The 12,966-nt window shown below is 54.3% G+C and overlaps 7 protein-coding genes across 7 annotated transcripts in view; 4 read left to right on the forward strand and 3 right to left on the reverse strand.

Annotated features, from left to right (window-relative positions):
- Window positions 1–1,253: 1,253 nt before the first annotated feature.
- On the forward strand, window positions 1,254–2,594 carry CCMA1212_003572 (Mitochondrial import inner membrane translocase subunit tim54; the record flags this gene model as incomplete). The annotated part of the gene is made up of 1 exon (XM_073700913.1): window positions 1,254–2,594. One exon carries the CDS (start codon window positions 1,254–1,256, stop codon window positions 2,592–2,594), a length of 1,341 nt encoding a protein of 446 aa, XP_073560687.1.
- Window positions 2,595–2,906: 312 nt separating this feature from the next.
- On the reverse strand, window positions 2,907–3,864 carry CCMA1212_003573 (uncharacterized protein; the record flags this gene model as incomplete). Its single annotated transcript, XM_073700914.1, has 2 exons — window positions 2,907–3,520; window positions 3,636–3,864. 2 exons carry the CDS (start codon window positions 3,862–3,864, stop codon window positions 2,907–2,909), a joined length of 843 nt encoding a protein of 280 aa, XP_073560686.1.
- CCMA1212_003574 (uncharacterized protein) lies at window positions 3,653–3,919 on the forward strand (the record flags this gene model as incomplete). Its single annotated transcript, XM_073700915.1, has 1 exon — window positions 3,653–3,919. One exon carries the CDS (start codon window positions 3,653–3,655, stop codon window positions 3,917–3,919), a length of 267 nt encoding a protein of 88 aa, XP_073560681.1.
- Window positions 3,920–4,253: 334 nt separating this feature from the next.
- CCMA1212_003575 (uncharacterized protein) lies at window positions 4,254–4,687 on the forward strand (the record flags this gene model as incomplete). Its single annotated transcript, XM_073700916.1, is given in 3 exon segments — window positions 4,254–4,258; window positions 4,269–4,404; window positions 4,526–4,687. 3 exon segments carry the CDS (start codon window positions 4,254–4,256, stop codon window positions 4,685–4,687), a joined length of 303 nt encoding a protein of 100 aa, XP_073560680.1.
- Window positions 4,688–6,161: 1,474 nt separating this feature from the next.
- CCMA1212_003576 (uncharacterized protein) lies at window positions 6,162–7,160 on the reverse strand (the record flags this gene model as incomplete). Its single annotated transcript, XM_073700917.1, has 1 exon — window positions 6,162–7,160. One exon carries the CDS (start codon window positions 7,158–7,160, stop codon window positions 6,162–6,164), a length of 999 nt encoding a protein of 332 aa, XP_073560683.1.
- A 1,032-nt stretch (window positions 7,161–8,192) lies between these two features.
- On the reverse strand, window positions 8,193–8,432 carry CCMA1212_003577 (uncharacterized protein; the record flags this gene model as incomplete). The annotated part of the gene is made up of 1 exon (XM_073700918.1): window positions 8,193–8,432. The coding sequence occupies one exon, from the start codon at window positions 8,430–8,432 to the stop codon at window positions 8,193–8,195; it is 240 nt and encodes a 79-aa protein (XP_073560682.1).
- Window positions 8,433–12,718: 4,286 nt separating this feature from the next.
- Window positions 12,719–12,966, forward strand: part of CCMA1212_003578 (uncharacterized protein) — a gene marked incomplete at its 3' end in the record, with an annotated part of 1,217 nt that continues 969 nt past the window's right edge. Inside the window, exon 1 of the mRNA XM_073700919.1 lies at window positions 12,719–12,872. Within this exon, the coding sequence (XP_073560334.1) occupies window positions 12,762–12,872 (111 nt within the window). The 5' untranslated portion in view covers window positions 12,719–12,761. The remainder of the gene's footprint in view (window positions 12,873–12,966) is intronic.

Raw genomic sequence — 12,966 nt, forward strand, 5'->3', positions numbered from 1 at the left:
CTTCAATTCCGCCTTGTACGGAATATATTAGCCATCTATTCCATTCAAGCCTGATTGACTACCAAAAGCACAAGCCAGTCTTATCCCCTAGATCCCTGGCCTGTTTCCGGGTCCAATAACCTGCTGCTGTTAGATAGTCGACTGGATCTCAGGTTCACCTGCAACGCTACCAGCATGTGTAACCATCCACGTCCTTGGTGAGAGATGGTAGCCCTACAGGAACCGAATCCCCAAGGAACCAAGGCCTTGTGCTACCGCAGGCTTTCCAGAATTCGTCTTGATAGGTCTAGATGCTAGTATGACTATACGAGTGATGCGCCTATACTGTTTACTGGTCTGCTCCAGGAATCGCTCTACTGCTGCAAATTCGCGTTTGAGCAGCCGGAACCAGCCAGCCAACCAGAAGCAGAAATATGCCGGCGTGGAAAAGAGAAGGACATCCCAGCTTTTTTCCTGCGTCGACTTGCTGTTGGCATATGATTAACGAACCAGAGTCTGGCTCATTTCGTTTAGTACTTGCCAAGCACCGCTCTTGATCCAGTTTCCCTCCGTTCAATGACGCATCTACGAGTATCTGGCATCCCAGGGACGACATGTGATTGAAGTCAAACCCCTGCTCAAAACGAGAACAGCATTCATCATCTCTACAACCTGTGACACAGAGTCAAGCTGATCATATAGTGGTCTTTGGATTATTTAGATGGATGTCTCTTCAAAGTACTTTACTCGTTCCGTTCGTCGCGACAGAGGCAGTCATCAGATACAAGGACCCTTGCACTGCGGTAGGTACTTTGGCGTCTCAAGTTGCACGATCCCAACGGGCAACATGAAGCATCAGACCTTGGAGCATCAGGTCAACAACCAGCAAGGGACGAATCCTCTTCATCTCATCACTTTCTTATCGGTTGATTCCCGATGCTGCACATTTTATTGTTCTCGAGGGAATCTATAGCCACAGGGACGTACTTGTACACAGCAACTTGAAAAGTCTCGACGGAAGGTTGCCCATGCGTGTAATGGCGGCATTGAGAGCCACCCTTATCGCGTCCCGCATCCTTATCGCATCCGATTTTTTTCCAACCTCATGACAGCATCAAGCCAGTTAGAGCTTGCAGGACAATACCATCCAGTAACAGCTCGCCCGCATGCGACGGACAAGCCATGCAAAGACTTAGTACATAATCCTTCAGAGATTTTCTCATACATATCAATCATCTTCTTCCATTCGGACACACAATCAAGGCCGCAACACCATGGCCGACCCCAATCCTTCCCCCCCGCCGGCCCCGGCCTCGGCAACCACCCCAACGCCTCGCCCGCGCAATCCCGTCTTCAAGATGATGGGCCTCCCGGCGCTCCCTCGCAAGCTCCCCTCCCGGAACTGGCTCATCTTCTGGGCCCTGTCCTCCTCCATCGCCGCCGCAATCATCTACGACAAGCGCGAGAAGAACCGCGCGACGGCCAAATGGCGCCGGGCCGTCGCGCCGCTCGCCAAAGAGCCGCTCGCCAACGCCAGCCAGCTGCCCCGCAAGCTCACCGTCTACCTGGAGGCCCCTCCCGGAGACGGGCTGCGCACCGCTCAGGATCACTTCATCGAGTACGTCAAGCCGATTCTGGCGGCCTCGGGCCTCGATTGGGAGTTTGTCCAGGGCCGGCAGCAGGGCGATGTGCGAGCGGCTGTGGCCGAGAAGATTAGGAGGTCTAGGAAGGCTCAGGAGCGGCCTGGCGAAGAGCTGCCTCAGACGGATGACGCCATCATCGAACAGCAGAGGAAAAAGATTGGGCTGCCAGAATACGAAGGCATCAAGGGCGACATCGTCATCGGTCGGCATACTTGGAAAGAGTATGTCCGAGGAATACACGAGGGATGGCTAGGACCTCTCGATCCGCCCCCATTGCCAGTCATTGAAACGCCTCAAGAAACCCCCAAACCCGAAAACACATCGACCGAAGGTGACAGCGACAAGCCCGAGGAGAAGAAGCCCGAAGAGGAAAAGAAGGACGAAACGCCCAAGCGCCCGCCACAGCCTCGACCTCACAACTCCCCCGACGACTACCCCTCCGCCGCGCTGCCAGCCAGCATCCCCGCCGAATTCTCGCCCTCCTCCCCCGTCCCCTTCCCTCACCGCCTGGGCTTCCGTCACACGTTTGTCCGTCTGGGCCGCTTCCTGACACGCCGCCACCTGGCAGACGACATTGGCCGCGAGGTCGCCGCAGTCTGCTTCGCCGCAGCCCGCGACTGGCGCGAGGTCGACGGCCAATACGAGCAGCAGCTCGTCCTGAAGCAAGAGGAAGACGACTGGCCCAAGTTTGTCTGGAAGGACGAGCCGGAAGCCGACGCGGAAAAGGCCGCTGAGCCGCCCAAGGAGAGGATCTGGGCCTCGCCCGTGGTGATGGACGCGCGCATCGCGGGGAGGATGCGGCGCTTTGAGATTCGGCCCGAGGACGAGGCGCGCGCAAGAGAGATTGTCGTTCCGGAGGCGGAGATTGAGGGGTGGATGAAGCGCAACTTGAGGAGCTTGTATCATTGGGGTGCCAGCTCCTTTGCGAGCAAGCCCAAGGGTCCCAATGTGGGAGACTTGGATGATGATTGAAGTCGAGGTGCTTGAAAACGTTGAGAATGGGGATTTTGCTCAAAAAGGGGTAGGGATATCGTGTTTATTCTGTATTAACAAGCATGTGCTGTACGACTATGTATGAGTGAAGTGTAGGGATTGGGATATCAAGCGTGAAAAGGAAAAAAAAGCCCACGAAAACGGGAGAGCGAGTTATGGATGGATGAAGGAATGGTTCTTGATAGAGGCGTATATACACATTATCTAGCTTTGCAGCTGTAATAATACCACACTTGCAGTCTCCTCTTATGACTCGAGCCGCGTCCACTCTCTCGCTCTCCCATCCATATGTCAGTCCTCATCCTCATCGCTATCCGAACCGTAACTCACGAGCCCCAAGCTCGGCTTCTTCTCTTCCTTTGGAGGCTCCCCCTTCTTCTCACTCTTATCACCACCAATCTCACTCTTCTTCTCCGCCTTATCACCGCTACGCTCAATCTTCCTCTCCTCCTCCTTCTTCTCCTCCTTCTTCTCCTCCTTCTTCTCCTCCTTCTTCTCCTCCTTCTTCTCCTCCTTCTTCTCCTCCTTCTTCTCACCACCACCCGCCCTCCTCCCATCCCTCCCCTCAGCACCAGCAACAACCTTCTTCTTCACCCCCAGAACCTCCCTCTCATGATGCCTCTTCCTCTTCCGCCCCCCAACAGCCCACTCCTCCGCCTCCTCTCCTCCTCCCCCTTCATTCTCTCTCGTCGCCACAGAACCGTCTCCGCCACCACCACCACTACCGGTACTCTTCTGCCTCTCCCGAAACGCCTTCAACCCCTCCTCAACCTCCCTCCTCGCACGCTCCTCCTCAGCCCTCTCCCTAGCCCTCACCTCATCCAAAAACTCAATCTCATCGTCGTCCAGCGCACGGAACTGATTCTTGAGCTTATTCTGCTCTTCAAACGCCGCCTGTTTCGCCGCTACATTTTTTTTCCCCCTCCCCAAAACGTCAGCAAACCCATCAATTTCCGCCCCGAAATCTCCCATCTCCTCTCATCGTAACTGCGGACAAGAAAAGGGAAGAAAAGAACGGACCTTTATTCGCCTGCAGAATGTCATACAAGCTCTGCTGCCCTTCCCCCGCCAGCTCCGCCCTCGCCCGCTCCCTCTTGCGCCTCTCCTCCTCGAGCTCCCGCTGCACAGCCTCCCATTCCACGCCCTTCTTCGCCAGAGGCTCTCTCGTTACGGAGGCGACGGCGTCGTCTTTTGAGTCGTTGTCCGCGCCGCTGCTGATTGTCCCGCCGGAAACGAAGCGGCCGGACATGATGGCTCTCAACGATCCTTATCAAACGGAAGCGTGGCAATTCGGTTCGATGTAAGTGGTTCCTGTTATCTTTTTCTCTTATCTTCTCTTGGAAGTGTGTAGGGACTGGATTCGTTTAATCAAGTGACGACGTCGTGTTGTTATAGTTTGCTCTCGTTGAGTGCCGAAAATATAATTGGAGCTGGACGCGGCAAGGTAATGAGCGGCTCACACGATGAGATGGGAGGGGACGCGTATGTACCGGAATCGGAAGTGTTTGAGCAGAAGGCGACAAGAGCGATTACAGAAGAGGTGATGGATGGAGTATATGAATCTCGTCGATGGAGTCAATTGAGACGTGGGACTAAAGGCAACAAAGCTCAAACTCAAGTTCGGGGAGCGAGTTCAAGATGAAGTAAAGACAGACCACATGCAATGTTCCCTCAGTCACAAGTTCCGACAATCAGCCGAATCGCCCCTTGGCTCACGACGGAGGAGGTTGAGTGGCAGCCACACACAAAAGTATTGATTGTATCAAGAGAAAAGGCACAGATTCATCAAGTATACAAATGAAGGTCAGCCAGGGCTGCTCATCAGTTTAATTGTACTATAATGCCACGATAAGGATGCCATCGGAATCGCCAGAAGAGGCGCCACCCTCAGGGCTGAAGCCATCTCGTAGACCTTCAAATTGCTGCCCGTCATGACAGAGCCTCCAATAATGCAAACTCCTCAACCATCGTCCGTCTTCCCACAGACACAACAAACGCTGCCCCAGTCTGCTGCAATGGAGAAGCTCCGAGAATGTAAACAGAAAGCGTCTTCGTCCACCAAGACCAGCTGATCCGCTCACACTCATCCTCGTCACGCCCGTCGCTCGCTCATTCATCTGCCCACCCACCCGCCAACCAACAAGGTAGTCCACAAGGATATGAAATCGATCATAAGAATACAGAGAATTTGTCCGCATTCGTGCGTCTGAAAGAAGAAGAAAGAACTCATTAATCGAACAAAAAAAATCTCTCCTCGCCACCAAAATCAGGTCTTCCTTCTCTACAAAACCAACCCATTCGAAAAAGGCGTCTTAACATCTCGTAAAAGAAAACGTCCGAAAATGCATCCAGGATGCTCGACCAACCTCGGCGCGAGCCCGACTGGGACAACGATGGGGAGGTGTGGCCGCGGAACGGTCGAAGAAGAGAAATCGGAACTGATAAAAATGCGCCGCAGAAGAAGAATAAAAAAGTATAGCCGGTCCAATCTTCCGTTTTACCCGCTGAAGAACAATGCATCAAAAAGCGCCCTCATAAAATACCCATTTTCACAGACACCGGATCCCACCACAATCAAACAAGTATAGTGTCATATGTACTTTCCCCAAACTTTTGAAATCTTTGTTGCTTTTGTTGCGTCCTGAACAATGTCGCGGGATCCAGCGCGGATAACTTGGTGTTCCAACCAATCCGCAAGCACAGGGCGTAGCCAGCAGGGACGCTTTGACGACAGTGTTCGGACCTCTTTTGTATGTTTTTTTTTTCTTGGTTTGGAGCTTCCGCCCAAAACCGCGGTTGCTTGCGAAGGTGAGGAGCCCCCGATTTGTAGGCAGTGCTAAGACTGATTTCCAGATCTATCGAGGTACCAATAAACGGTACCAATGCCAAGTCTATATGTGCAGCGCGCGCAAACGCAAGAGATCCCATTGAGAATGGTATCGGAGGCAAAAGAGAGAAAGATGTGTTAAAAGAGTGGATAATGTTCGCTTCCGGTGTTGGACTGGAACGAGATGTGGTCTCCGCCCGATTGAGTCCGCCGTCGAGGACTGGGCCAGAGAAATAGCAGGGTTCGCTATTCCGCAGCGGAGGCAGCACACTCATTGTCGTACCGAGAACATTGTGTAATGATATGTAAGGTGTCAACCATGCGCCGTACCAAACCATTATCAACATGTACCGTGAAAAGTTGAGAAATAAAAGCCGTGTATGATGAAAAACCACCAGTGGCCACAGTGCCTGTGCCATGAAAATGGAGAAAATTCCACAGGGCACGTTGGTATCGAGAATGGCCATGTCATGATGGCATCGTACAAGTGGCTGAAGAAAGACGTGCTGAAACTGAACGCGCGTGTAGGACTTTTTTTCGTGCCGGGGGTATCTGAAAAAACACGCGTCTTCTTGAACTGAGAAGATGGCGAAAACTCGTAGCCATTAGAAACTCGAAATCCGCACCGTTTTTTTTTCCGAGACCGAACAGAGAAAGAAAAAAGGGGGGCCTTATTGAAGCCCAGTTGAATGATGAGAAAAGGAAAATCGTTGCAAACATTAACCCATGACAGGCTGGCCATATCCATGGGACATGAAGTAAGGTGTCTGTTTCATGGGCTCGACACAGCCTGAGCAGCTGCATTCGGCAACGCCGTGCTCCCATCCGCTGTGGTGGTTGTAGGGGTAGTGAGACGAATACGGCGATTGGCGGTTGGGATAAAACGTATTGTGAGCGGGAGGCTGGGGGTACCGGCTGCTGTACTGAGCAGCGGCCTGAGCGAACCACTCGTTGTAGCGAGCATTGCTGGAGGCAGCCGACACGGCGTACTCGGGAGTACCATAGCCGGAATCCGGAGGAGTGAGGGGCGCGTTCCACGGGTTGTTGGCCCACGTGTTCTCGCGAGAGCGGTAGGTGTGCTGCTGGGTCTTCATAGCCTGGTAGCGCTCATACTCTGCGACCTGAGCCTGGATGTAGCGGAAGTGAGGCGAGCAGCGGTTGCTGTTGTACCTCGCCAGGTCCGTGTCGATGGCGGGAACCAGAGCAGCCAGACGCTCCCGGCTTGCCTGGGCAGCTCGTCGCTTCTTCATCTGCTGCCACTCACGCCAGTTGTCAAGCCAGGCCTGGTAGTCCTTGCTGTGATCAAGATTGACGTAGAGCCGCCAGTTCATCGCCTGGAGCCAGTCGTACTCCAGAGTGTTGAGCTCAGAGACGGGGATACCGCTAACCTCAGACCAGGACCGGTTCTGAAAGGTGTTGTCGTCCAAGAACTTGCTGCCGAGGAGAAGCGAAACGGTGAGGAATCGCCAGACTTGGCCCTCGGAGGCCTTGTACGGGCCTTGGCTCTTCATGGAGTTGATCCTCTTGGCGAGGTAGTTCATCCCGAGGAGAATGGTCGTGCTGGGCAGCCTCGTGGAGGTGAGGATCTGCGACACAAACTTGCGAAACGGCGAAGTGACGCTGGCCTCCGGAGTAACGACGCGGGTTGCCATCTCGGCGACATACTCAGCCATCATGTCGACCTCGTAATCGAGGACGGCACAAACGCCTCCGGGCATGATGACGGTAGTGGAAGAGGTCCGACGAAGATCGAGCTGATCTTTGTCGGGCGATGATTTCTTGTCAGAGACGAAAACAGCTGGCGGCTAGGCACGGCTGTCCTGTAGGGTCTCGGGACAAGAAGGCGAAGACGACGAGGCGGCGCGCGGAAAGGGATGTCGATGTGGCTTTACTGTGACGCAAAAGCCATTTAACGGTGTATGTCGTTTGGTCGCGAGACGACGATGAAAAAAAGGCCGGATGAGCGTGATTTGAAAATGGGGAAAGAAATCGTGACAAAAGGGTATCGCAACGGAGCAGTCGGTCAAAGGATATGGCCGTCCAAGGTGCAGGAAGTTCGCTTGACGTCGAGTAGAAACGTCGTTATCAAACGCACGCGAGAAGCGAGACCGAGGAAGAGAGGGAAGAAAAAAAGGATGCAAAGGCGGGATGGAGAAAAGCTTTTCTGTGAGGAGTTGTTAGTATACAAGTCGAGACAGTCTGAGTGTGACTAGAAGGATATGGGAGAATCGCTGCGCAGATGGATGGTAGAAGCGGCGTTGCAAATCAGACGACGCCAAATCGTGTGAGAGAGGAAATCATCGGACCAAAGGAGCAAGGCATTACACATCGACCGAGTTTCGCCAGTGGCAAAGAGAACAATGCCAGATGATCAATCAACTGGCTCTTCGTCGTGACGCAGTGCCGAGCAGCGACCGATCGATGGTGATGGGCATGTAGTAGGTAGGAGGAGCGAGGAAGGGAAGACGAAAACAGAGAGCCGCCCGGCTGACGTCGCGGCGGGACAACGCGGCACGTTTGATGGCCAAGACTGCGGCGACGAGAATCGTTGATGCAACTGGAAGAGCGGCTACTAACCTCTGTGCGATAGAGAGGTCCCGAAAGGAGCTTTTCAAAACCCTCCAAAGATGTGAACGTCGAACGGATGTAGACGTGACCGGCTTGGGGGAGCGGCCACTGCAGACAAGCCGTGGCAACACAGAGAAGCTACCTGCACAGCAGCGAGCTGGAGGCAAACAAAAGGGATAGGCTCACGCGAAGAACCTGAATCCAGACGTCGACGAACGATGACGAGTTCGCGACGAGGCTTGTCGAGAATCGGCGGATTCGGAATTCGGTGGAGGAAGGGGAAAGGAAAGGGTTGAAGAGGAAAAGATGAAAAGAAGAGGGCGAGGTGTGGGAGCGCAGAGTAGAAAGCAGAAACAGGAGCGCAGGCTGGAGATGATGAAGGCTACGGGCGGCACAGGCGCCGTTAGGGCATGGCCTGGCATGGCATGGGGCGTGGAAGGCATGGGCGGTGGGACAGAGACAGCCAGAGAGCGAGCGAGTGGACGATGGATAGTGGACAGTATGGACAGGACAGTGGACGCGGACAGTGGGTAGCAGAGAGCAGCCGGCGCTAGGTGGGCGAGGTGGTAGGTGGTAGGTGGTAGCCACTACTAGGGCGCTGGCCATGTGCTAGGCGGCTTGGGTGGGAGTGGCAGGTGGCAGAACATGGAACCTGTTGGGCCGGGCTGGTACCAGCGCGGGTACCGCTCCAGGCCTCGTACCAAGGCGGTATTTAGTGGGCTCTGCGCATGCACGCCTGGGACCAGCGGCTTTTTTTTTTTTGGTTTCTGGCTCCCGAGTCCTTTTCTGCCGCTTGCTTCTACCAGTACTAGTCCGCCCGACGTGCTTTCTTTACCGCATCGTGGCTATTACAGGAACCAGCGCATGGCATTTGGGCGTACCAGCAGATAATATAGCACTTGCTCTATTTGCCCGAGTACTAGGTAGGAGCATCTTGGCGTGTTCATTGGCGATGCTCCGGTAAGAGTACGTTCCAGGTACGAAATACTAGCTAATACGAGTGACTTGGATTGTGCAGCACATCCAGCGTGTCGCGTCGGTCTTTTTCGTTCCTTTTTTTATTTTTATTTATTTTTTTTTTCCTCTCTTTTTGCCCCGGAGCCGGTGGGGCCCTGGCAGAGCCACTGACGGGACAACTAGGACTCTACGGAGTCGCGGAATGGGGTCGCAGGTTGGATAGTGCAGCGACTGCCACAAAAGGTCAAGCACGTACCCCGGGGCGCAGAAGTGGCTGGGACGGTACTTGCCCGCCGGACCCCTTCTCCACATCCAGGCGTCAAATGGGGGATGGGGCGGTTCTGGATTATTTTTGCAAACAAGGGGGGGGCAGCCCAGAGAAAATTGAGCGCCGCATGATTGGACACGGGCAGCTCCGCAAATACATCAGCGTGCCTCGCCTCCTCGCCCAGGTCACTCGTGCGTACCGCCAGTGCGAGCCATGCGCCCAAGAACACCGGTAAGAGGACATGCAAGAGTACAAGAGACTTCGTATGGGACGCCGTGGACGTTCATTCCGCGCCTTCAGGTAGGACGGCGCGCCCCCATGACCTGCCCTGGACGAAGTACCACCACAAGTACTCCAGACCCGTGCCCGTGCCGCAGGCAGATGGCTGGGGAGGCTTGGGTTCTCTCTTTGCTTGCACTAGGAGAACTTTTGGTACCTCCGACTCAACAACCTGAAATCCCGACTGGGGCCTCTTTCAGATTCTTCTGTGGTGAGTGTGGACTGCTTCCGGCGCACGAGGGGCGTCAACGCAGTGCCATTGCCACCAGGCGCTGGCTTGGTAGTGCCTGCCTGTCCGGGACGGCTGGAGTTCGACTTGATTCTTGTTAGAAGCTGCGACCGACTGCACCTGAACAACGGTGGCACGATGATTTCTCGAAAATTTCTCTCTTTCCTAGTTTTTTCCCTTCGTTTCTGCCCCTTTTCACCACCCAGGCTAACACAACGGCCCCATCAGACGAGACGCCCTCACTTGGTTCAATCAATCTCGTGACAAGACCCTGAGCCGCTGTTTGAGCTTCGACTTCTGACTCTTGTTGTGTGCGTGTGTGTTTTGTGCGGGTTAAGACTCGACCAAAGCCCATGCAGGCTTTGGTGACTGTACATTGGCAAAGGCTTGCTCACTCACTCGCCCTTCTAGGGTCAGAATGACGACTCACATGCAGGCATCTTTGGCGACCGGTCGTCTGATGGGATGTGACGCAAAGCAAAATTGAAGGGGTGGCCGGAACGGGCGACCAAAGGCGTGCCTCCAACAGACGTCTCCAGCCCCGTCTCCAACAAAAGCCGTCGTCACTCACTGCACAATCTTGTCAAAAGGGAATGGGCCGGGTCCACCAATTCGCCAAGTCCCTGGCACGGGGCCATGCCCGTTCTCGAACGAGGTGTTATTATCTGCGAGTCACGGAGCGAACCCTACTAGGCGGCTTGCTTCTCTTCTCGAGCTGCCACCGGATCACACCAAGCAGTCGCATCGCGCTTTGCCGGAGCAGCGTTGTTCCCTGCACAACCACAGTGGCATTGGTAATAGCGCCAGCAAATGCTCATCTGGATAAGGTCCAAAGACCCTGCATGCTCAAGTGGAAATCGGCGCCGGCGCGGCGTCTTTGTGTGAGAAGCTCTGTCTGGTGTGGCCCCGTCCGTCTCGTCGACACTTGAGTGCTTCTTTCGTGGCGGTGCTGCAGGCTTGCTGAGGCAATCCAAGCCCTGATCGACACCTCGAATTCCTTGGGTGTAACCGCAGCCCGGGAGAGAGCAAGGCCAGCAACAGCATGGCAAAGGCTTCCACCGCAGCGTCTCATGAGTGGCCCAGCCGGATTATTCACCGGCAACCGCCTCGATTGTTTGGTCCCATCCCTTGCGTGAATCAATCAGCGGCGCATTCGCAAGGGGGTTTGGGCATCTGCTAAATTAGCAACACGGTGCACACTTGATCTCAAAGTCTTCATCCTACCCGCCAGGCTAGCGCATCAAGAGAAAAGAGAAAAAAAACAAAAAAAAAAAAAAAAAAATATCCGCCACGGTTTTGGGTGATGGAGAAATGCGGAGAGAAATCCCTCAGATGCCACCAAAAACGACAAGTTACTTGCTACAGTACGATGTACGAGGTCACAGGCCGATCAGCTCGTACCCACGCTTTTGGCTTCCTACCGCCCTTGACAAACACCTTGCTTGTTACCAGGCAAGCCAGGCACAGACTCGACTTACACATCCGAGTACGAGCACAGGCAGGCAACCTTCGCAGGATTACAAACACACACTTGTCGCCTATCAATTTTGCTGAGGTGGTGGGCCATATGCAGCCAGATAGCCAGTGGCAAGGCAATTCCTGTCCTTTCTGCATCGCTGTCCTATCCCATCAATCATGATCGAGATGGTCGTCGCACGCTGTGCATGCCGTGACTCAACTGGACAACGAACAGGGTGCTGTCGAGATATTGGGATTTCCAGCAGACGCGCGATTCGCGCTTTGGCTCCCCCGGCTTTTACGGCCGACGGCCGGAGGAAGCGAAGGAGAATCGGCCGGCTAATGCAGAATCTCTTTTCTCACACTCTTCGGCGACCACAACGCACTTCAAACGAACTGCGACTACGGAGGTACTACTGGTGAAAGCTTTGCCAACCCTTGATGCAAGCCTCGTTATTTTCCTGCTAGGTCCATTAGCACATACAGCCTGCATGTGTATCCCCGTACGAGGACGAGAAGTATTTTTCTCCGAACACATGACGACAGGCTAGTCTGCCATGCCGTCCGCAGCGAGCAGCATGTTGCTGTGAGAGGCTGGTAGCATTATTCCTCATCCCGCAAAACCTCCAATTGTCTGCTTTTTATCAGTGCTCGGTACTTGGACGAGTTACGAAGTGCCTAGGGAGTACGAAGCAGAATGAGCTATCCATCAACTGGCCCTGTTTGCTGCCCGTGTGCTAGAGTAGTCCCAGCACGACTTGATGGGACTGAGCGAAGGAGGTGCCGGAAGAATGGTTAGAAGGCATCGACCTGTTTATTCTGCGCGTGGCCCTCTACCTCTGGGCGCCTCTTGCACATGTGCGAAATAAAGGCATGAGAAATGAAACGCTGTCAAGGGGGTCAATGCCCAGGAACCGGCGCCATTGTTCTGGTTCTTGACCGTAATACAGGCACCCGCCGACGAGGCCCAGAGCCGTGGGTCTCAACAAGGAAGTAAGTCGGAGGACGGACAACGACCCTGGAGATTACTCCAATTTTAGACGGGCTCCTGACCTTGTCGCCGTTTAGCTGTACAGCGCGAACAGCTAGCACAAGTCGGTAATGGCTCCTGTCCTCGTCAGTGCACAGCAGAGGATCGGAACGGCACTGACCTCGTCTCAGAATCAGTCTAGCACTTGGGCCGAGAAAAGATCTGCCACTTGGCCTGGGCTGACATCAACCAGCCTGGCCAGCGTGTTCGTTTCCAGCCCCAGCCAGAGCGATATGAATAATAGGAGGAGATCACGGAAGCAGAATCAGGGAGCGCAGATACCGATACCTGATGAAGTACCTACTTGAATACCAACCGTTGCTACTGGTGAACCGACCCCTTGCAATGGCACGTTATCACCTTGAAGTCCAATTTCATTTTGGGATGCGTCAACTTGGTTTCAGCCTCTCCCACGCCTCGACGCTCTTTTCCTCAGTCTGGTTTGTTATTGTCTCTCCTTCGCTGTATGCGGGCTGACTTGATCCAGAAGCGCCGGGTCAGACGCCCAATGAACACGGCATCGATTCCGCATGTCGACGACTAATGACGCTGAACCCCGTTCGCCGAACTCCGTTCAGGTCGCTTGTGGATTTGGACCTGGCGGTCAGGGCGTTATCCAAACGCCCTGGCGTTACAATACAGTTAGCACTGCTTGCAGCGTTATAGGTAATGCCTGCTTCGGTCTTGATCAAGCAAATGTCAGTCTTCGTTCTGGGACGTCGCTGCCATTCAGCT

Source organism: Trichoderma ghanense (genome assembly GCF_004382785.1).
Source record: "Trichoderma ghanense strain CCMA-1212 chromosome Unknown scaffold_3, whole genome shotgun sequence".
Classification (NCBI taxonomy): domain Eukaryota; kingdom Fungi; phylum Ascomycota; class Sordariomycetes; order Hypocreales; family Hypocreaceae; genus Trichoderma; species Trichoderma ghanense.